At 37.0% G+C, this 23,218-nt stretch overlaps 1 protein-coding gene across 2 annotated transcripts; it reads left to right on the top strand.

Moving 5' to 3' along the window:
• Positions 1-16,152: 16,152 nt before the first annotated feature.
• LOC133732079 (uncharacterized) lies at positions 16,153-21,530 on the top strand. 2 transcript variants are annotated; one of them, XM_062159541.1, is made up of 12 exons: positions 16,153-16,655; positions 17,293-18,449; positions 18,849-18,961; positions 19,095-19,214; positions 19,374-19,461; positions 19,819-19,910; positions 20,011-20,115; positions 20,266-20,375; positions 20,605-20,692; positions 20,793-20,828; positions 20,932-21,028; positions 21,121-21,530. In XM_062159541.1, the coding sequence occupies exons 2-11, from the start codon at positions 17,453-17,455 to the stop codon at positions 21,013-21,015; spliced, it is 1,833 nt and encodes a 610-aa protein (XP_062015525.1). In that variant the 5' UTR covers positions 16,153-16,655; positions 17,293-17,452; the 3' UTR covers positions 21,016-21,028; positions 21,121-21,530. The 2 variants fall into 2 exon arrangements, with proteins under 2 accessions (XP_062015525.1, XP_062015524.1); XM_062159540.1 differs by having other exon boundaries at positions 17,282-18,449.
• Positions 21,531-23,218: the final 1,688 nt, after the last annotated feature.

Below are 23,218 nucleotides of genomic sequence, written 5' to 3'. Positions count from 1 at the left end.
CAACTCATTCACACAACAGAAATTTCTTATCACTGTTGTTTGAATAAGTCAAGCTTTCAGGCTTCAGAGGAATGAAATTCTCTGCCTTGAGCCAACAACATAAAAATGTTCGTTTCAATAAGAGGCTTCAGAGGAATAAAATTATAGGCATATCTCTATCTTCAAGTAACAATATTAAAATATTGTCTGAATGTCACCCATTTACTCAAAATCAAAAAACTATGCTTCGGTGGGTATTCAAACAACATAGTTAGGTTTGTCTGTTGTCTACCACAGCCAATGGTCGGGGCCAGGCTGCTCCTCTTCATCTCATCAAGCTTAACAACTTTCCTAACTACCATGAAGTCTGAAAACGAAAGGAAGTGGTCGAAAATTACCTAGAACAGTTGGGTTTGGCCGGAAATTTTCCAAAAATTGGCGAAGCTCCGATCAACGTAAAAACTTCATCAACTTAGTCTGATCCTTCGTAAGGCTTGTTCAGCATCTCAAGGCGAGTTCAACAAGCCAAGAATCTCGAAGATTGGTGGCCGGAAACTCGAGATATCGGCGTTGACTCAAAATCGAACTCAAACTAGGTCGAGCTTCCCACGGCGGCTACCGGCGACGAGATGGTGAACAGCCACCACAGATGGCTTCAGGGGAGTGAGGCGAAACTTCTGGACGTGGTGGTTTGTCCAGAGGTGGCCGGAGGAGGAAGAACAAGGCCGGCGGAAAAAAAAAAAAAAAAAACGCAGAAACCGGTGAAGGAAGAGAGAGAAGAGAGAAACCGCAAAAAATAAGGAAAATTTTGGGATTTTCTGAAAAATCCCGAAAATTTTTATATGGGAAAAATTCACCAATGGTGTCTGGACACTTAGGGGACTTTCAGAATGATACCTGAACTTACAAAGTTATCAATGTGATACCTAGACTCATTTTTTTGTATCAACATCGTACCTAGGACCAATTTTTGTCACGGAGCCGTTAAATTTTGCACGTGCGATGCACGTGAGTCACTTAATGAAGACAAAAAAACCGCTTTACCCTCAAAAGTTTTTTTTTCCCTTTTCTTTTCTTTCTTTATTCTTCTTCTTTTTTGGTTTTTTTATTCTCTCATTCTCTCCTTGCCAACACCACCGCTTTCGGAGAACCCACCATCGAATATGCAGGAAGAAAAATGGGGGAGAGCCACAACAACCTCCACCACCGCACAACAATGTCGTCCTCCGCTGCTTCTCGATTGAGTTTAGGGATAAGGACTACTTCTTCCTCCACCGCTAGCGAAATCGTGGAGGTTCAAGGCCACATTCTAAGGGCCACCAGCCGGAAGGACCGCCACAGCAAGGTTTGCACCACCAAAGGCCCCAGGGACCGCAGCATCCGGCTCGTCGCCCACACCGCCATTCAATTCTACGATATGCAGGACCGGCTTGGATACGACCGGCCTAGCAAGGCTGTCGATTGGAGGGGTGGGATTGGAGCTGTGATTTGAGAGTGGGGGGCTGGCGAGGTCTGAGTTTCTGATCAATGGTGTATAAAAGGTGGTCGGAGGAGAGAACGAGAGTGGTGGTGGTCAAGTCATTGGCGGCGGGGATGAACTCGGAGTGAGCGGTGAAGCCTCAATTCACAATTTCAATTTGCTATAGGATTTGAAGTTGGGGGAACTAGAAACATTTGTGGTGCATGAAGGTGGATTGAGACGCAGCGGTGGCGTTTGATCGGCGATCGGCGGTGGGAATCGGACGAGCAAGATGATTTGAATCTTGATTATTCAAATCAGGGGAAGAAGAAACCAGAAAAGAAGAAGAAGAAAGAAAGAAAGAAAGAAAGAAGGATAAAGAAAAAAAGAAAAGAAAAGAAAAGAAAGAATTTGAGGGTAAATCGGTCCTTTTGTTTTCATTAAGTGACTCATGTGCATTGCACGTGCAAAATTGGGAAAAATTCACCAACGGTATCTGGATACTTAGGGGACTTTCAGAATGATACTTGAACTTACAAAGTTATCAATGTGATACCTGGACTTATTTTTTTCGTATCAACGTCGTATCTACGACCAATTTCCGTGCATTGCACGTGCAAAATTTAACGGCTCCGTGACGGAAATTGGTCGTAGGTATCACATTGATACGAAAAAATGAGTCCAAGTATCACATTGATAACTTTGTAAGTTCAGGTATCATTCTGAAAGTCCCCTAAGTATCCAGACACCGTTGGTGAATTTTTCCCTTTTTATATTTATAGAATTTTCCCAACTTTTCAAATATTCGTAATAAATTCATACGAACTTCGAATATGACGTTCCACATATGCACGAGATCTGTCGACGAGCTCTACAACTTTCATGAAGGAAGTTTTCCCAAATTATGAACGTATAAAAAGTCGATTTTCACGACCCCCTAAATAATGTTCGTTTTCGAAAATATAATCGATTGAAATCGAATTTCTTGCACAACGACTTACAAAATAGTCTCAATATTCATAATTCAAATATCCGAACAATTATTGAATTACATAAATTTATCTAATGAAATTTCGAGTCTTCACAAGACCAAAACCCGAAAGAAATCAGCAAGGAGATTTCCGTAATTCGTCACAAGGGCAAGACGGGTATTTCATAGACATCTCTACTACTATAAAGCCAGGCCTTTTTTTTTGGTGTCAAAGGCTTCACCAATTTTTTGAAGTCCCCAAATTGTCCACCATAGATACAAAGTTCATTAAAATAGAGATCAATTACAATCCCTTTCTTATTAGGGTCTCTGCATTTCTCTTTGTAGAGAATAACAATCCCTAAAATTAAGTGCCATCCTTGGTTTGTAAAGAACTTACCTTTGGAAATGATGGAAGGAGGAAGTTGGGAAAGCAATGAGGTGAACAATTTATCCCAAAGTGTTGAAGAAGTTCAGTCTATAATACAACAGGCAGAGAGATGAGGAATGGGCCTTGGCAAAGATGCAGGGGCTTGAAGCCACCAAGAAAAAGAATGCTGAGAATAGGAAGCTTATTTACAACAAATCCAAACAGTACACCAAGGATGTAACATCCTAACCCTTTTTTTTTTTTTTTTTTAATACCCGAAACCTTCTCTCTCTCTCCATCTATCCTCTAAGGAGAGCTGGTACGGAGTTGGGAGCGATCAAGAACCCCATGGATGGGTTTTCTTCATCTTCTTTTGACTGACCTTCTCCCCTCCGTTTCTTTCTTTTTCCTCCAAAGACTTCCAGATAGACCTCAAGAGAGAGATGAGGCGGTGCTCCGGAAGTTTCTCGCTTTCTCTATCTTTTCTTTTTCTCCCCGAAGCCTCTGGGTCTCTCTCCAATTTGCTATGTGTCAACACCCAACTAATAGCCCCCTTGATCTGATCCACACATATATGTAGATAGGTCCATCTAACAATGGACGGTCCTAATCAAGCGGTTAGTGGATCAACGGCTCACATTACTCCACCAAATTTCCATTTCTTGATTTAATTTCTTAAATTCCACAACTTCGAACAATCACCGTAAATAGTTCGGGTACTCGGAAAATTCCCCGAAAATTTCCACGAACTCGTTGTGTCGTGTACTTAATTATCCAGCTCTTCAACTAGAGATTTCACTTTGTGAAAAGTTTTGAAGATATTCCTAGTGCTTTAACGTTTATTGAGATCAATAAGTAAATTAATTATCGAACTATATCACTTAAGCTCTATAAACTTTTCCGGGGCTCACAGATTCTTTATTCACTTCTCAAACCATTTGTAACATCCTGTCCCTTTTTTTTTTTTTTTTTTTAATACCCGAAACCTTCTCTCTCTCTCTCCATCTATCCTCTAAGGAGAGCTGGTACGGAGTTGGGAGCGATCAAGAACCCCATGGATGGGTTTTCTTCATCTTCTTTTGACTGACCTTCTCCCCTCCGTTTCTTTCTTTTTCTTCCAAAGACTTCCAGATAGACCTCAAGAGAGAGATGAGGCGGTGCTCTGGAAGTTTCTCGCTTTCTCTCTCTTTTCTTTTTCTCCCCGAAGCCTCTGGGTCTCTCTCCAATTTGCTATGTGTCAACACCCAACTAATAGCCCCCTTGATCTGATCCACACATATATGTAGATAGGTCCATCTAACAATGGACGGTCCTAATCAAGCGGTGAGTGGATCAACGGCTCACATTACTCCACCAAATTTCCATTTCTTGATTTAATTTCTTAAATTCCACAACTTCGAACAATCACCGTAAATAGTTCGGGTACTCGGAAAATTCCCCGAAAATTTCCACGAACTCGTCGTGTCGTGTACTTAATTATCCAGCTCTTCAACTAGAGATTTCACTTTGTGAAAAGTTTTGAAGATATTCCCAGTGCTTTAACGTTTATTGAGATCAATAAGTAAATTAATTATCGAACTATATCACTTAAGCTCTATAAACTTTTCCGGGGCTCACAGATTCTTTATTCACTTCTCAATGCTGGGTATTACAAAGGAGTACGCGGAGAAGGTACATCTTGTTTGGTTTATTATATTAATTTTCACTCTGCTTTGAATTGATTTGCCCAGCTATTTGTTTTTGTTTTTTTTCCGAGTGTTATTTCACTTGCTTGTCTTAAGGTAGTTGTTCAAGTGATTCGTGAATGTATATGGACTGGATCCATAGTTACGCATGTTCGAACAGTTGTGGTTTGAAGTCTACCACAGATGAGCCTACAAGCATTTAAAATAATACTGCTTGTTTTGAACAAATGAAGTAAGGCTACATCAAAAGCGACAAACACCAAAGCATAAATCAGCAACAACTGACTCTCCTCAAAGATCAATCAGAGGGGGAGATATCTACATATATGGTCTCGAAACGTGAAAAGTGTGTTGTGCTCTTTTTCCTTTTCGACCGAGGTTATTTTTGACCCACTGGGTTTTTGTTACTCGGCAAGGTTTTTTTTAATGAGGCAACAAGAGAAGCACCACGTTTGGGAGACACAAAGGGGAATCGAAATCAGGGAGAGTATCCATAAACATACTCCATACTCAACGCGCGTTGTGCTCTTTTTCTCCTTCGACCAAATTAAGTTGTTTTTTTCCCACAGGGATTTATTACTTGGCAAAGTTTTTAACGAGGCAACTTAGAAGCGCACGGCCTAGACAATACTATTGACATGAAATATCCAAAGGGGAGTGTTGTAGTATATATGAGTCATGTTGTAGTATACATGAGTCATAGTATAAATGTCTATATCATGTAATAGTACTTGAGTGTATAGACATAGTACTTGAGTGTATAAACATAGGTACTTGAGTGTATGAAGAATTGTGTGGCATAAAGCTTGTAGAGGGGCAACAAGCATGACAATTATCATCATTGCAGCCTCCATGTGTAGTAGCAGCTGTAAATCAAGTAGTCACAAAATTGGTTTTCTCTTTGAGCATTCACACTACAATGTATTCCTATAAATACACTCCTTTGTGAGAAGAATAATACACTTGAATCTCCATTCTCTCTAGCTCTATATTCTCTCCCTCTCTCTGTGTTAATTTATGCTTGTACTTAAATAGCATTTTTTTTTTTTTTGTAAAATAGCCAAATAGAGCCTAAACAAACCAGCAAGAAAGAAGCCAATATGAGATTAGTCCTAGGCCTTCAATATCATCAACGATGGCTCGAGTGAACAGAAGACTTTCATATAAGGTCCTAGGATTAGCTAACCTCTGCATCTTTAAAATTGTGGGATAAGAAAATAAAATGTGCAAACATGTGATTTCTTACTTTAAAATAACGTCAACTATGACTTCTTCACCTTTGCTTAATTAAATGATTTTTTTTTTTTTTGCTGAAATGAATTTAAGGCATCCATAAACTCCGCTTTCCCAAAGCCAAAGCAAAGCTTGGTGAATGCTAACTGACTACAAAAAGTTACCGACTCTGAGTTCACCACTGCTTCAAATTAGTGAATCGAGATAACAAAACTCAGTATTTGTACTATCTGAGGCAGTCTTTCATATCATCAACTTGTATAAGGCCATCTTATATTAAACCAAATATCATCACATTGAACACAAAGCCATATACGTTCCAGCTAGACTATAACTAAACCCAACAACTTCAAAGTTCCAACTCACGGCGTGCGGCTGGCGGCTCGAGTTGGACGACAGTTGCTAGGGTTTCAGTAGTGGGCTGGGCCTCTTATCGGGCCTATGCTTTAGGTTTTATTACTTTAAGGATTGATTTCCTGGGTCTGGCTCTCTTGGAGCTCAGGAGGAAATTAATTTTCCTTTCTAGTTCTTTTCTGATTGGGCTTGTCCAACAGATTGGTTAGGTATTTGTATTATCAGCCCATTGGGCTAGCTTTGGGGCAGCTTAATTGATCCCCTCTTCCAAAAAAAAAAAACCAAAACAAAAACACAAGCGCTTCTCAAACAATTTCTATCTAAAAAGGTACTTCTATTGCTTCAACTGACCTTGGGCCAAATGCAGTTATCATAAGAAAATGAGATATCTGGGAACCATCACCACAACAAATATGGGCTAAGGCCACACTTGTTTTGCCACAGATAGAAACAATTGTGGAGGTGGGCTTAATTTTTGGCATTTTCACTATTTGGGTTTCTATTCATTCCACTAACAGTTCATAATCGTGGGTGTGGAATAATTTATAGTATTTTTTTTTGTACTTGAGAATAGTTTATGGTTTTATAAGCTCTTGTGTTTCTACCTTCAACATAAAGCTGACTTACTTCGATAAATGCAATAAGAAATTGGACGTGGCTCGCACTCCCAACTTTTATTTACTGTTCTTATGCAGATCCGCAAATGGATCTCGTTTTGTAGCTTTTCATTTCCTTCTTTCTTTTTCTTTCCTTATCTTTCTCTGTTTGATTTTTTCTGAATAGAAGAAAAATTGCAGAGCTAAAGATATAGCTGCAAGCTTTCTAGACTTTGTTGAGTTTGTTTGTTAATCAGAGAAGCTCACTAGTTCAGTGGCTATCTCTTTGCTTTTGGGATTTTTTGTTTCATGATTAAAAATAAGCAATTCAGAGCTTAAAAAAAATTTCTGACTTTACCTCATTTCCTCAGCTAGCAACTGGAGCTTGGGCTTTCATCTAGATCTGTGGAGAGTTTTTCATGCAGTCAATGAAATCTTTGAACAGAAAACAGTGATTTATGACTGGTGGGTCATTTTGTTTTACTTATCATTTAGACTGAATCTATATGTGCCCATGTTCCTTTTTTTTTTTTTTTTTTTCTTCTATAAGTGGTATTGTTGTTCATATCTGGGGTCTGTTGGATCTGCTACAAGATCTTTGGCTTATTTTGATGTCTTAAGCTTTGATTTCTGTAAGTGGTGTTATTCTTCATATCAGTCACCGACGCATCAGAGTATATAGAACCATCTCCTCAATCCCTCTTCAGGCGCATTGTGCGTAAAATTCAGTTCTTTATCTAGGATTTGTTTGAAATTCTTCTCAAGTAAGTTTGAATCTATTTTCTAATTCTCAATTTGCCATGTATTGTGATCTAATCTAGTATTTCCTCTGATGGTTGGTTAAGCTGGAATTCCTGTCTATGATCAGAAACAATGAGGGGGATTCCAATTGATGTTTCACTGTTTTTTCGATGGTAATTGATGTTTGATTGTTGCTTCAGGTGACAACATTGAGAAGATTTTCATATGGAGCAGAACTGCAGAAGAGACTTGGATCTGTAGAAGTAGAAGTAGAAGTAGCAGTAGAGGTAGAAGTAAAAGTACTGATGTATTGTAATTTGTATGAAAGTTAATGTTTGTATTTCAGTGAATTTGAAATTGAATATCCAATAATTCATTTCTCATTAATTTTTTTTTTAATTTTTTTATGAAAGAAGACACGAACAAAAGCAAATGTGACTACAAGAATATGATAATAATATAAAGTCAGTTGCATGGGTCCCACATGTCTGAATTTAAAACCAAGTCACGGGAGAAAACATGCGTGTCTTTTCTATCAAAGCAACTGCTCCACAGCGCACGTACTGACCCTCTAAAGAGTGGCTGCAACGTTGCTTTACCCATAGCAACTGCTAATCGTGGGTATTGGGGGGTCAAAGGCACATGATACGCTCAAAGTAAGCATATAATTTAACCCTGAAAATGTCATCGTTAGTAAATGGTAAATAGGGATCGTTTTAATCCGGGGATTGAGGGTACACCTGTCAATAAAAATAAAAAGTATATTATTTACAAAAATAAAGAGAATATGTACAAAATTACGAAATTAAGGGGGGATTTTGATTTAAGGTTTTCGAAAATTAAAAGAAATAAAGTAAAGAAAATATATAAACACAAATACAAGAATGGAACATATGAAACAAAGATCAAAACTAATTCCATAATCAAATTCGATTCAACCCTACAATTGTTCATCTGAGTCATGAGAGAGAAATTGATCATGTAAAACATTCAAAGAAAATGATTTCCCATATTTTACTTTCCTTAATTAATTAATCTAAATGAAAGCACCTAGATTAATCCTATTAAACATGCAATCAAATTCTAGAAAGCTAGCTAATCTATACATGTCCAACGCAAGAAGCATAGAGAAAGGTTATCAACTTAAGTGCACAACCTTAATTAATTAATCTAAATGAAAGCACCTAGATTAATCCTATTAAACATGCAATCAAATTCTAGAAAGCTAGCTAATCTATACATGTCCAACGCAAGAAGCATAGAGAAAGGTTATCAACTTAAGTGCACAACCTAGTATGAATAAGTTCATCTATTTGCAATCCTCTTCAATTGAATTCGACCTTTGTCCAAAGCCTTTACTACTTTTGATCTAGGTTCACAAAACTATTAGGTGAATTGTTAACCTAAATCTAGCATCAATTACATGCAAATCCTATAAGTGTCGACCCAAATAAGATAAACATATAAAAGATATCAATCAAGCAAATTCAATCAAACAAACTCACATAAGCAACTTAGAATCACAATCATAGGAATCGAAATCTTTATTCAATCTTTGAATCAATGTTATTGTTAACTATAATTCATAGTTCTACAAATCCAAACAAAGAAAACTAAAAGAAGTTACAAGGAAAAAGATTGAATTACACCGTAAGTTGGAGATGGAGATGGAGAGCTTGAAACGTTGGAATCTTGAATCTTGGAAGCAAGCCTTCAAGGTGGACTGTGGAGGATATGATCTTCACGGCTCCTTCTTCTTCTTCTCTTTGCTTCAAATGCAGAACTAGAAGACTAGAGAATGAAAGGAAATGAAACTAAGAACTAGAGAATGGAGAGGAGATGGAGAGACAAAGAAGATGAATTGTATGAAGGAAGGTATATTTTAGAGTGAGAGGAGAATGTGTTTATATAGGGAAGAAAAAGAAGAGTGAAATGATGAATGAAAGAAAAATAATGAAAGTGGTTTGTAAAATATGGAAAAGATGGAGTAATGATGAAATGAAAGCAAGGCATGAATGTGCAGAAATATGGAAGTGATGATGATCTATTAGAGCAGAAAATATATCCAAGGAAAAAGAGAAAAGAATCTAGCTTTCTTCATGTGAGTAGGAAACATGAACATGTGGTGTTGAGCTGGTTTTAAATCAGTTTCTGCCCCTTTATTCCTTCAATTATTTCTCCAACAAGACTTCAGATTTTGCTCGTGACCTCTTCATATGAAATGATCCACCATGAGTGTAGATCATTTTGTAAAGTTTTCAGAATTTATTTCTATGCCTTTGGGCCGAAATCACTGCATGGACTCCTTACAGGTCCAGTTTTCCAGTTTTGCTTCTGCAGAAAATTGGGCTGACTGTTTGAAGGCCTTCCACTTCTATCTGGCTCTTGCACTCTTCATAAGAAATGTTTCTTTGGATGTCTAGAATGGATCTGGAAGGTTTCATCTCATTCGGAGTTCATTTGGTCAGGTGGTCGCTCCTTCTTCCTTGCTTGGCTTGGTTTCTCCTAGCCGGAGTAGGAAAATTGTGTAGAGAGAAAAATCTCAATTTTGATTGATAATATGATAAAGGGAAAATTACTGGTCCCCCCTTTAACTTTTGGTGCGTCGACAGTTCAGTCCCTGTTATTTCAATTTTAACAGATAACTCCCCAAACATTCAAATTTCACACAATTTGATCCAAAATTACCATTTTACCCCTCACTTATTTTTTTTTGTTTTTTTTTTATTCTTCACTCTCTCTCTCTCTTTTATACATATGTATATATGTGTGTGTGTGTATGTATATATATTTTTTATTCTTCTCTCTCTTTATATATATATATATATATATATATATATATATATATATATATATATATATATATAAAGAGAGAGAAGAATAAAATACACACACACACACACATATATATATATATGTGTGTGTGTGTGTGTGAGTATATATGTATGTATATGTGTGTGTATTTTTATTCTTCTCTCTCTTTTTATATATATTTATATGTATATATGTGTGTGTGTACATATACATATGCAGATATATACATATATATATATATATATATATGTATATAGATATGTATATGTGTATATGTAGATATATATATATATATATATGTATATGTATGTATACATATATATCTAATGTGTTTATGTATTTGGTAAGTCTATATACTATAAAAAAAATTCACAACTTTTATATATCTAATGTGTGTGTGTATATATATATATATATATATATATGTATGTATATGTATATGTATATGTATATGTAGATATATAAATATATGTATAATTTTATACATATGTGTGTGTGTGTATATAATGTATATGTGTGTGTGTGTGTGTATATATATATATGTATGTATGTATATGTATATATGTGTGTGTGTATATATTAGATATATAAAAAAGAAGAAGTGAGGGGTAAAATGGTCATTTTGGACCAAATTGTGTGAAATTTAAATGTGTGGGGAGTTATCTGTTAAAATTGGAATAGCAGGGACTGAACTGTCGAATCCTAAAAAGTTAAAGGGTGGACCAGTAATTTCCCCTATGATAAAAGATAGTTCTGCAGCCGTTTAAGGTTGCTTATATATGAGAAAAGAAACCCTAGGGCGACTAACAATGAATCCCTAAAGCCCACGGGTTAAAACATTGTTATACTAGAAAACCTAAAATAAAAAGAATGCAAAACTAGCCTAAAAATATTAAATCTCGAATCAGATAATTAAAACGACATATTTTGGCCTAAATCCGTTAGGGCGCACTAAAGTGAGTCTTGAAGATCTCGTCGTTCCCATTCTGGAAAGGTATCATGCGTCTCAAACGGACGTTCTGGCCAAAAGTTGATCAAATCTGATTCACAATCAAAACCTGACTTTTTGTACGAGTAACCCGAAAGGTCCAAAACCAAATCTTCTTGAATATTCCAGCGGCTAATAATCTCATTACGCGTGAGTTACCTATTTTTCAATCACTCTTCTTGATTCTACACCGCTTCTTTACTTTTATGGTTTTTCGGCTAAACTGGGTCCATTCTCGTCCTACATCATTCTCCTCCACTATGAAAGAACTCGCCCTCGAGTTCCTCTTGAATAAATGACAGGAATAGGTAGACAAAAGACCTGAGAAAAAATTAGACAATTGGACATGTGGATTATTGGCTGGATCTTCTGCATATTCTAATGACACAATCATGAACCCAACACCATAGATGAGTCTGTTATAGGCAACCTTAGTAGATTCTTCACAGCTCTCAAGGTTGTACTCTTGAATAACATCTGGCTCTGAATTATTTATGGGGTTTTGTCCATTTACCCCATTTCTAGGGATTTTTTTCCCACTTACCCCATTAAGTTTTTTTAATTCTCTCTTACCCAATACACTCTAAGGGAGTCTTCCCTAATATCCCATTAAGATTTTTTTTTGTTTTTAATTTTTTTTTAATACCATTTTACCCCTCATCCCTTTGTTACTTAGAGAGAGAAATAGAGAAAATGGAAGAGAGAGAAACCATAGGAGACTTCGCCGGAATCCGGTCACCTTTCGCCGGAATCCGGCCAATTTTCTCCGGAATCCGGTCACCGGCCGCCGGATTCCGGTCACCGGCTGCCGCCCACCGGAATTTGCTGAAAATCTCACCGGAAAGTTTTTTTGCCCCCAATAGACCTTTATTGCCCCCTATTGCCCCCCAATAGACACCTATTGCCCCGATAGTCTATTGCCCCCTAATAGACGTCTATTGCCCCCCAATAGACGACTATCAACCATGTATTGCCCCCCAATAGACGACTATCAGCCATGTATTGCCCCCCAATAGACGTTTCGATTACCGAAATGGGAACTAATTTTCCTAAAATTACACAAATAAAACTTTGATTAAATAAAAAAAAGAGGAGATTACGTCAATTCAAAACGTCTATTGCCCCCCAATAGACGTCTATTGCCCTCCAATAGACCTGTATTTCCCTTGGCATAACACCATTTTGTAGCTTGTTACTCCAATAATTTACGTTTTATATCATCAAAATTTCTCATTAAAAGGCCAAAAAGAAGAATAGAGAAAAAAAAAGAAAAAGAAAAAAAAGGACCGGCTTGATTGAGTTGTTTAGAGGTACTTGTCGCCGGGGAAGGTGATGAAATTGATTTGGGCACCCTTCTCCATTCTGTGAAGCTGTGAAGCCGTGAGGCCGTGCTCGATCTCACCGGAAAACCGCCTCAGGTGGGCTCACTGGTGAACTTTCGCCGGGGAGGGAGAGATTGATGTCGCCATCGACCCCGTCGGAGCTCCACCACCATCCCCGCCACATCTTCGCTTATTCTCAGCAGATCAGCCGGAGATGCTACTCCTCCGAAACGGAGACAGAAATCAAATTCGTCGCCGATGAAGCTGAGTCAACCAAAAGCAATCTCCAGTGTTCGTCGACCTCAACCATCGAGAACGACGAGTTTGCGCTACGACGGGCCGGGTTGGGCGAGTTCCAATCGGATTTATCCTCCAGCTCCGGAGCTTCGACGGCACAGAGAGAGAGAGAGAGAAACCGGAGGGCAAGGACCCAGGGGAGGCAGAAGCCTTCGTCGCCGATGAGGTCGTTATGGACCGCCGAGGAGGTCGATCTCGACCATCACTCACATCCTCGCCTCCGACGACATCGTTCTGGAGAATCTCGCCGGCGTTGAAAAACCGAAGGTATTTTTTGCCGGCGTGCTGGAGAGAGAGAGGAGAGAGAACCGGCGAGTTGTACAGAGAGTCAGAGAGAGAGGACAATGGCTGTAGTTGTAATTCTTTAATTGAGTTGAGGGCAAATTGGTCATTTTGCGTTAGATTGGGTAAGTGGGAACAAAAAACTGTTGCTGGGGTAAGTGGGATAATTTTTACTCATTTTGGGGCTTTGGGTCAAGGACCCATTATTTATTTTAGGCTCCAAGACTTCATCAGTACAAATAACCATGTCTTCATGAGCAATTTCATCTTTAACCTCTTCTTGGTTTTCACCCATGAATTCTTGTGGAGCTTCTTCCATTAGAAATTCTTCTGACTTTTCTTCAATTAAACTATTAATCTCAACAGGCAAAGAAAACTTAGACTCTAACTTCTTCTCGAAAACCTTAGGAGGATAATTCTTGATGTTCTTCCTTCCAGGCTTAATTTTAATTTTGTGCGACTCCCACCTAAATAAATATGTGTCATCTTTGCAATAACCACCTTTGACGCTTTCATGCCATGGCCTTCCAAAAAGCACATTAGTGTCATCCATATCAATCACATGACAAGTAATCTCTTCTTTATAAAATTTTCCCATAGAGACAGGAACTTTACAAACCTTTGTTACTTGTGCATATTCATCCTCTCCAAATGGAATCCAGTATGGATCACTCAGCTTCACTGTCGGCAATTGAAAATAATCCACAATTTTGTTTGCTACAAAATTCTCTCGTAGACCACTGTCAATTATTACAGAGCATACCTTGTCTTTGATGACACATGTAGTTCGGAAGTCGTCGTAATCTGACGTTGTGAATATCCAATGTTCCATGTTTCTTCTTTCTTCTTTTTTTTTTTTCCTTTTTTTTTTTTGATTGATGAGGTTGTCCTAGGGCAAATCCCTTGGTATGTTCCTCTTCAACAAAACTTTCTTTGATAGATACTCTACGACCAGCGTCGTTGAGGTTGGTGGTAGTGAACTTCTCCCTTGGATCGTCGTCTGCTAAGAAGCGGGCGATACCCGCTCTGATACCAACTGACGCGGGCGGAAGTAACCCTAGGTTTACAAGCAATAAACCTAAAACAAAGATTCTGGAATCCACCAGAGAAAGAGAGAAAAATCTCAATTTTGATTGATAATATGATAAAAGATAGTTCTGCAGCCGTTTAAGGTTGCTTATATATGAGAAAAGAAACCCTAGGGCGACTAACAATGAATCCCTAAAGCCCACGGGTTAAAACATTGTTATACTAGAAAACCTAAAATAAAAAGAATGCAAAACTAGCCTAAAAATATTAAATCTCAAATCGGATAATTAAAACGACATATTTTGGCCTAAATCCGTTAGGGCTCACTAAAGTGAGTCTTGAAGATCTCGTCGTTCCCATTCTGGAAAGGTATCATGCGTCTCAAACGGACGTTCTGGCCAAAAGTTGATCAAATCTGATTCACAATCAAAACCTGACTTTTTGTACGAGTAACCCGAAAGGTCCAAAACCAAATCTTCTTGAATATTCCAGCGGCTAATAATCTCATTACGCGTGAGTTACCTATTTTCCAATCACTCTTCTTGATTCTACACCGCTTCTTTACTTTTATGGTTTTTCGGCTAAACTGGGTCCATTCTCGTCCTACATCAAAAGTTGACTTTTTTTAGTGCATTTCCATTTTTCTCCATCATTTCTAGGTAATTATGGACTTAACACCTATTTCAACATCATCTACTCCAATGTACCTAAAAATAGAAAATGAATTAAAAATCGATTCGTTAAGGAATTAACTAAGCAAAATGTGAGGAATTAACTATTAATTAAAATATCACATTAAAATGCTCCTATCAGCACATTCTTGTACGTGGCTTTTGATCAAATTTGTAGTGGTGCATATTGCCAGAAAATGATGAAGTACTACAACAAGTAGGAGCTACATAGAGATTAGAGAGCCAGTAGCAGTCCTGAAACAAGCTACGTTGGATAACTGATGCATATCCCAATCTAAATCTCCTTTGAGTTAAACAAAGGCGACACCCTCCTTCTAACAATCTCCTGAATCTGCTCTCATGCAGCATCCTAGCTCAAAGCTGGAATTTTCCATTTGTTGACGCAACTGTACGTAAGTACCAAAGCCACAACAATATATTACCCAAAAGATACAATAGAATAGATCATTTGCAAGAATCAGTAAAAAGTATACTGAGTATGATTCACACATCAATAAAAGCATCCATGATGCTAACTAGGCTTTTTATTAATTGAATATGCTTATTAGTGAAGTTTCCAAATAATGGGGGCTTTCTTTGTAAACCACATACCAAAATATAGGCAAATAGACATCTGAATTTCAAGTCCGTTCCATTTGTACGTGTCAATAATCTTTAATCCAACTTCATAAGAGTTATAAAACCAATCTTCCTGTGATCCAAGATCCACATTTCTAATCCAATATAAGCTAAAGGGATACATACATCTGCAATACTACCAGAATTCCATTATAACCCAATTAAACATTGAAAGTTGAGACACCGTAATCATGCATCCGATGGGGTAAAATTTGGACCAAGTTTGTGACATCATCCCTGCTAGAAAGAGAGAGAGAGATAGCTTAGCGACTATCGAATTCCATAATGGACAGATGTGCTTTAATTTGGTATGGCTTTTATGGTGGCGCAAACGATTATATGTTCATTTCAAGGTCTTATATCCAATGAGGAATTGAGAAATGAACTTCCATCGTTATATGGTTACCTACGAAAACATTTGCCAACCACAATATCAAGTTGAGTCTACAAATTATCTCATGTGCAACATAAAAGAGCCAAAGCACAATTGAGAGCATAAACAAATTAAGAAGCAGCAAACCACGATTTCAATATCAGAATTTCATTAGATTAGAGCTATACTGCAATGGGCAGATAAGCCATAAGGAATTTAAATCATTATTCTCGCAGCAGGCACTAAACTCATTCAAGGTCTAGCAATACCCGAAAAAAATGTCAATTTAACTGGTACAAGTAGTCAAGATAAGAACTGGAATTCCCAGTACCATATATATATAGCTCAACATTTAAGTACGAGTTTAAACAACTTGAACAGAGGTCAAAAACCTAAGAACTCAACTTATTTGCAAGAGGAACAGGAAAAGATATAATTCTTCTAGCAATTTCAACAGCTGCTTGACTGAAAATATAACTTCAGAACCTATGCTCCAACTTCTCCTTTTCCTTGTAGTTCTGGACATACCTGCATACATTTCAAGATTCAGCATGACCAGGAAGATCGTATCAACTTACTTTTTTTTTTTTTAGTTGGGTATTGTCCAGCCCAAGCCCGTCCTAATTCCTAAACCCACTCCAGTTCACTCGAAGTCGACTTCGAGTCTTCGACTACGCTCCAATCGTCTCTCCTCGACTCCTCCAGTCCTCCTCCTCCTCAGGGTTTAGGGTTTAAGACTTGGTTTTGCAACAACTGAAACTGGAGTAGTGATCCAATTCGCAGTTTACAGTTGGGTTCTGGTTTTAGAGGCTTCGTGCTTAGGGTGGTCGCCGTTGAGGTTCAAAGGAGTCCGGTAAGTACCAAACCAATTTGTTCTTAGTTGATATTCCTTTTAGTATGGAATGAAATGCCATTAGCTTCATCTAAACTGTGAATTCGGCATTGAAAGGACTTTGCTTGATTGCCAAGGACTGTGTTTCAATGAAAAAGAATATGTTTTGTTAGAATTTCAGCTCAAACCTTTTAATTCCTGCTGTGCCCAAGAGTTGTATGAGGTATTGCTGATTTCTTATTGTGATATTGAGATTATTTGGTATGGGTAAATTGTTAGGAACTTCATCCAAACTGTGGGTTTTGGTATGGGAAGGACCTAATGTAATGGTCAATCTGTTTGCTTTTGTTTGATTGCAAAAGACTGCTGTTTTGATTAAATCTTGAAGATCAGATACTTATATCTACCATTAATGCTCAAATTTATCAGATCCTTACGTTTTTCATCTCCGCTGGCCCAGTAGTTGTATCGGGCTCAATAGAATGGAGGTTTTCAATATAATGTGAATACAGTTTGATATGTTAATTTCTTTTTGTTTGTTGTTTCATTCCTAACAAATGTACTGATGGTTTTTTAAATGATAATGCTAGTGAAAATGCAAATGCACTATATTCTTTGATTTCTTTCTTATCCGGTATATTTTATAGGTGGGATTCAGGCATGAATTTCAATATCTTCAGCCCTGGCTCTGAAGTGTATGCCGGACGAAGATTTTCCTTGTGAGTTGTGACTATTATCTTCTGAATCTTTAAGTTATTGGTAGGGAATTGCTATTTTCTACAATTCAGGGTTTTAAACTAGTCTTTAGTGATTAGAGAATGTCTGCAGAGGAAAAATTAAGGTTTAAGTTCAATAAGAAACTCAAAATAGCAGTTGGAAATTCTAAGTTTTCAAATAGTGGGAGAAAGAAGGCTGAAGATAATGTCAATGAGAGTGAGAATGGTAAGAGAGAGAACTATAAATCGAGTGTAAGAGATAAGAAGTTTCATACTGCTGAAGAGGGGAGTCGGGGAGTTTTTGATAGAAGGAAGAGAATCTATGTTGATCGAGATGCAGCTTGGGAGGTTAACAGTAATGAGGAGGCACCTTATAGGAAGGTTTTATCTAAAAAAGGACAGAATCAATTGAAGTATGGTTATGTTAATGAGAAGAACTACAGTAGATCTCCTTCACGTCCTCGTTACAAGTGGGGTTCTAATGAGAGTGCTTCTGAAACTAAACGGTTTTCTCCCAAGGAGAGAAGTGCAAAAGTTTATAATAACTTCGGCAATGAAAAGATTAATAGTAGATTTCCTTATCGTCCCCGTTCGAAGTGGGATTCTGATGGATTAGAGAATGCTTCTGAAACTAAACGTTTTTCTCCCACGGTTAGAAGTGCAAAAGTTTACAATGAAACAAAAGTTAGGGACGCTGATAATTTTGGTAATGAAAAGAGTAGCAGCAGATCTCCTTCGCGTCCTCGCTCTACATGGGGTTCTGATATCACTGCTTCTGAAACTAAACGTTTTTCTCCTAAGGTTAGAAGTGAGAAACGTTCCAATAAAACCAAAGTTAAGGATGTTGATAAGATGGAATCTATTACAACTGATGGTGGTCGGAGTGCTTCACTGAAGAAACATAACCAAATAAAACCAGACTTGCAAAAATCCCCAAATATATCTCTTCCAAATACTGTGGAGAAAAAAGCATGGGAAAAGAATATCTCGCATGAAGGATCAGATGTGCTAGATGGTCAGCGAAAGAAGAAGAAGCGAATGCGACTAGATCCATATGACATTTCAAATAAACGACTTGATGATAGTATTGCTACAAATGGTCAGTTTTTATCAATACCTTTTGTGTGTATATCTTTACTGAAATATATGTGTTGTCGGTTCTTAATATCAATTTCTTTTTGCTTAATTTTTTCTATATAAATGGTCAGTTTTTATCAATACCGTTTGTGTGTATATCTTTACTGAAATATATGTGTTGTCGGTTCTTAATATCAATTTCTTTTTGCTTAATTTTTTCTATATAATTGGTCAGTTTTTATCAATACCTTTTGTGTGTATATCTTTACTGAAATATGTGTTGTCGGTTCTTAATATCAATTTCTTTTTGCTTAATTTTTTCTATATAAACGTATTATTTACCATTGGTAAGCGATACATTTTCTAAACCATATAAAGTAGTTTTCATTGTGACTACACCTGTACTTTTCTTGCCATGCAGAAAACTTAAAGGAGAAGGAAAAAGATGTTGAGGAAAAAGCTGAGATATCAAAGAATGCACAATTTCGTGCAATCCAACCAAGTCCATCAATCCTTTCCTATGTCGAAGATAATGTAATTTGTATGACAGGTCTTTTGATGTTTTGGATATATGATACTGATTATATACAGGTTTTCCAATCTTTGTGCTATATATACTCCTGTTCATTCTCTAAGTATAATGTGTTTATTTATTTATTATTTGTAGTTGTTGGGTCGTAGACGCTTGATTGAGCTGAGGAGGGCAGGGTACAACACTGAGCTTTCTGCACCATTGGATAATACTCCTTTCTCTACCAGCTCAGAAAGAGAGCGGATTGAGGAAAATGTATGTGATACAAGTCTAGATAAACATCCTCATGTTCGTAATATTAGATGTATTTTTTTTTCCATGTTTTCTGAAACAAGCTTAAATTCATTTATTGGGAGGGTAAGCCTCTTTACTGTCTCATATGGAACCATTGTTATTGATAATTAATGTTTGCAGATATTTAGGAGTAAATTGACATTTTTTGCTGCTGCAAAAGTTTCATCATCATTTCCACCTCCTGATCTTCCGGAGATTGCATTTGCAGGTTCGTTTGGTTTTTTTTTCACCGAAACCTTACTATTGCCTTTTCTTCTTTAACTGTAGTTACTTTATTTCTGATGTGATTTATGAGTGTATAATCTTGAGTATGCCTCTTCCCGTTTTTGATTGGTAGATAAAATATTTCACTTTTTGAAGAAGTCGTCTTTCTCTCCCTATCAGGGAGAATTGATTTGTATGCTTGAGTTTGTGAATTTTTGATGGACTTGATGTTCCTCATTAGTTTGCAATATTCAGGTCGCTTCAGACTATTGGAATCAGAAAGTTTACTGTTTAATTTTGTAGATATAATCTTCTTCAGTGAGATAATAAGTGATACAATTGCCTTCTGTTGCCTTTTTAGGAAGGTCAAATGTTGGGAAATCATCACTACTTAATGCACTTACCAGAAATTGGGGTGTTGCACGAACATCAGATAAGCCTGGTCTTACTCAGGTTAGGAATAAACTTTGTTGCTGTGATTTCAGCAGCTTTTCCGTGTTTTTTGTTTTTGGTAGCTTTCAGTTTGTTGATGACAGCTGCACTTCTTCTGCAGAGTATTAATTTCTTCAATCTTGGATCAAAGCTCTGTTTGGTTGATTTGCCTGGATATGGCTTTGCTTATGCCAAAGAAGAGGTTAAGGATGCTTGGGAGGAGCTTGTGAGTATTTAAATTTCCCTTTTCTTTTCTGTAGTGACATTTTTTATTAGTCACATCTTTAGCATATTAGCTTCACTTTTGTTCCGGTATGCACGAGTGAATCCAGTGATCTTATTGTAATATGTGCTATGGATGCTTCAAACTTTGTAGGTGAAGGAGTATGTTTCCACAAGAGTTGGTCTAAAACGAGTGTGCTTACTTATTGATACCAAATGGGGAATGAAGCCTAGGGATCGTGAACTCATTGACCTGATGGAAAGGTACAAATTACATGTAGACAATCTTGGAAAAAGTGTTAAGTTTGATGAGTGTGGGTATTACCTTATTAGTGGCACTGTGTATATGGTAGAGGATGATACAGAGCCGTCTATTTTCTTCATGTCCTGTGTGTGCGCACACTAATAAACACTTTTTTGCACATGTATATGTGCACACTGAAATTATAGGGCTTGTGCTCAGGTTTTATGACTTTCATTGCTTGATTTACAGATCTCAAACCAAGTATCAGATCTTATTAACGAAATCGGATGCGGTTTTCCCGATTGATGTAGCACGCCGTGCAATGCAAATTGAAGAGGTAATTTGATCATATAAAATGGTAATCTATCTACTAAAAACTGAAGCAGCATTTTCTGTGGATAAGACTGACATTTTTAATTCAAAAATTCATATTGCAGAGCCTCAAGGCAAATAAGTCTGTGGTCCAACCTGTGGTATGCCCTCTATTATTTGATCTGCTGATAGTCACAAACACAAATTTGTACAGCATTATGTTACCAATAACTTAACTACGTTGGATTTTAATTCTTATTTCAGATGATGATGAGCTCGAGAACTGGAGCTGGTATACGAAGTTTACGAACAGTGCTGGCAAAAATTGCTCGAGTTGCCAAAGTTTGAAATGTGTAGTCAGGTGAGTGCTTTCTTATGAATAATTCTTGTATCCCAACTTCTCAACATTTCGGTTTTCTTCCGAGCTAGTTGATGAAGTTACGTTCCTTGCAGGCTGCGGGATCCACTTCCTGTGCAAATGTGTTGGCTCACCATTCCAAGTAAGCTGAAAGCCTCAAACTCAGAAATAAAAGGCACAACGCTGCAGATTTGTTTGCCTGCGCGAACTGACAAGGAGTTCTTGAATATGATATCACTTTCCGACTTACAGGCAAGAAAAGGATGGCTGATTCGATTTCATGTTGTGCCTTTGACAGTGATCTGTTATGCGACTGACCTGTAATTAGCCTAATATGTGCTTAGCATGATACTGAGTGGTCATGTTGATGGAAATTTATTGGTTCATCAATTATTAAAAAAGAGTTATGATAACCCTTGAACAAAAGAAAATTGTAAAGAGAAGACTAATTCTTGGTTTTTCGATTATAAAAGACTCATTCTTGGTGAGTGGTTGAAAACTTGCATTGGTTGTGAAAATTAGTGGGATCCAATGCCAATTGCAACATGGTGGACTTTTGTTATATAGCTTTATCTCCTCAATTGGGATAAATACAATGAAAAAGCCTATAGTTGTCATAGAAATTTGTTTGACATGGTCTGAGAATCAATGGTAGGTGACGCGGTTAGGTCTGAAAACAGAGACTTTGTACACATTTATATTATACATGAAAAATTCGTTTCCAATTGGTTGGTTCAGCCAAAATTAGAGGGTAAACAAGAAAAGCCAATTTTGAATTTTTTAGCATGTTCATATTCCTCTCATTCCTTCATAATATTAGCATGTTGCTTTCACATGTTTGTGATTTGAAATCTTAAGCATTTTCATATTCCTCTCATTGGTTTCTACTAAATTTCTTTCATTAGTTAAAAATCATCAAGAATCAAATTGTACTCGTGAGGGTAATTTGTATGATAAAATAAAGCAACATGAACATAACTAAATAACAAAAAGAAAACTCAACTATACTAAATCAAATATAAGAAAAAATTATTTTATCCGTGAATTATAACTTATTAATTATTTAAAATAGCTGGCATCATGGAGATCATAGGTACTCACTGACATCACAGAATGAGAATAAAAATGATTGTTTTTTTCTAAAATATATATTAAAAACATATTTTGAACACACCTAGAATATATTTTACTACCAACGTTGGTTGATTTAGTTGATATAGGCGTGTTTGTGGTTGAGCTCCAATCCAAGTTCGATCCCTATTGTTAGCAGTCATGTTTTGGGTCGCGCGATATGTAAATCTCTTGCGGAAATTGATACATAGGGGTTTTGGAGACGTGTCCCACATTAGTCTTTCAGAATTGAGATTGTATATCAACTCTAAATACGGAGGTAGGATAACCTTTCTCTTTTCAAACTTTTGCTTACCTTACTGAATTTATATATCGGAGTTTCTAGTGCATTCGTATCAATGTATGAATAAAAAAACGGTATTTAATTATCAAATAAGTGAATTAAGACATTAGCCTTGGAATTGATTGTGGGCTCTATAGAAATCTTATGGTAAGAACCTTCTTCTCATGATCAGACTGGAGATTTGGCCAAATCCAGGTTTGCTAATCAGTTTATGTTGAGCGAAGAGGCTCTTTTGCTTCAACCACAACACTCTCCAATTGCTCAAGTGAAGGTTGCCTGTAGTCTATCTGTTCTTTCGATTTGACACTCCAATAGCATCTACAGCATTTAAATATTAGGGAATTGTTTCAGGTAGCAAAGGAAGCAGTTTATAAACCAAAGTGATGAAAACTTTCAGATTTTAGTGAAGGTGGCTTCTGGGTTTTCACTTGGTTCATCTGCAAATATTAGGGAATTGTTAAATATTTGGTTCATATTTCAGGTAGCAAAGGAAGCAGTTTATAAACCAAAGTGATTCAATCCTTGAGGTTCTGATTGATGATGTTATTAATAAAGTGTGGCATAGTTTATAGAATTTCGTACATAGTTGAAGCATTGTAGTTTTTGTTCTTTTCTGAGTTTAATGTTTTGTTTTCTTTGGTTCTGTTTTGAGTTTCAGTTTTACATGTATAGTTGGTGATTTTTGCATTTGTTGTTTTGAACCACTGTTTTAATTTATATTAACAGTTTTGTTCTTATAGTTAAACCATAGTACTTATGTAGGAAAAAGTGCAAGGATT

The sequence above is a fragment of the Rosa rugosa genome, chromosome 2, assembly GCF_958449725.1.
Source record: "Rosa rugosa chromosome 2, drRosRugo1.1, whole genome shotgun sequence".
NCBI classification, from domain to species: Eukaryota; Viridiplantae; Streptophyta; class Magnoliopsida; order Rosales; family Rosaceae; genus Rosa; species Rosa rugosa.
This window is presented reverse-complemented; position numbering and strand designations above follow the sequence as displayed.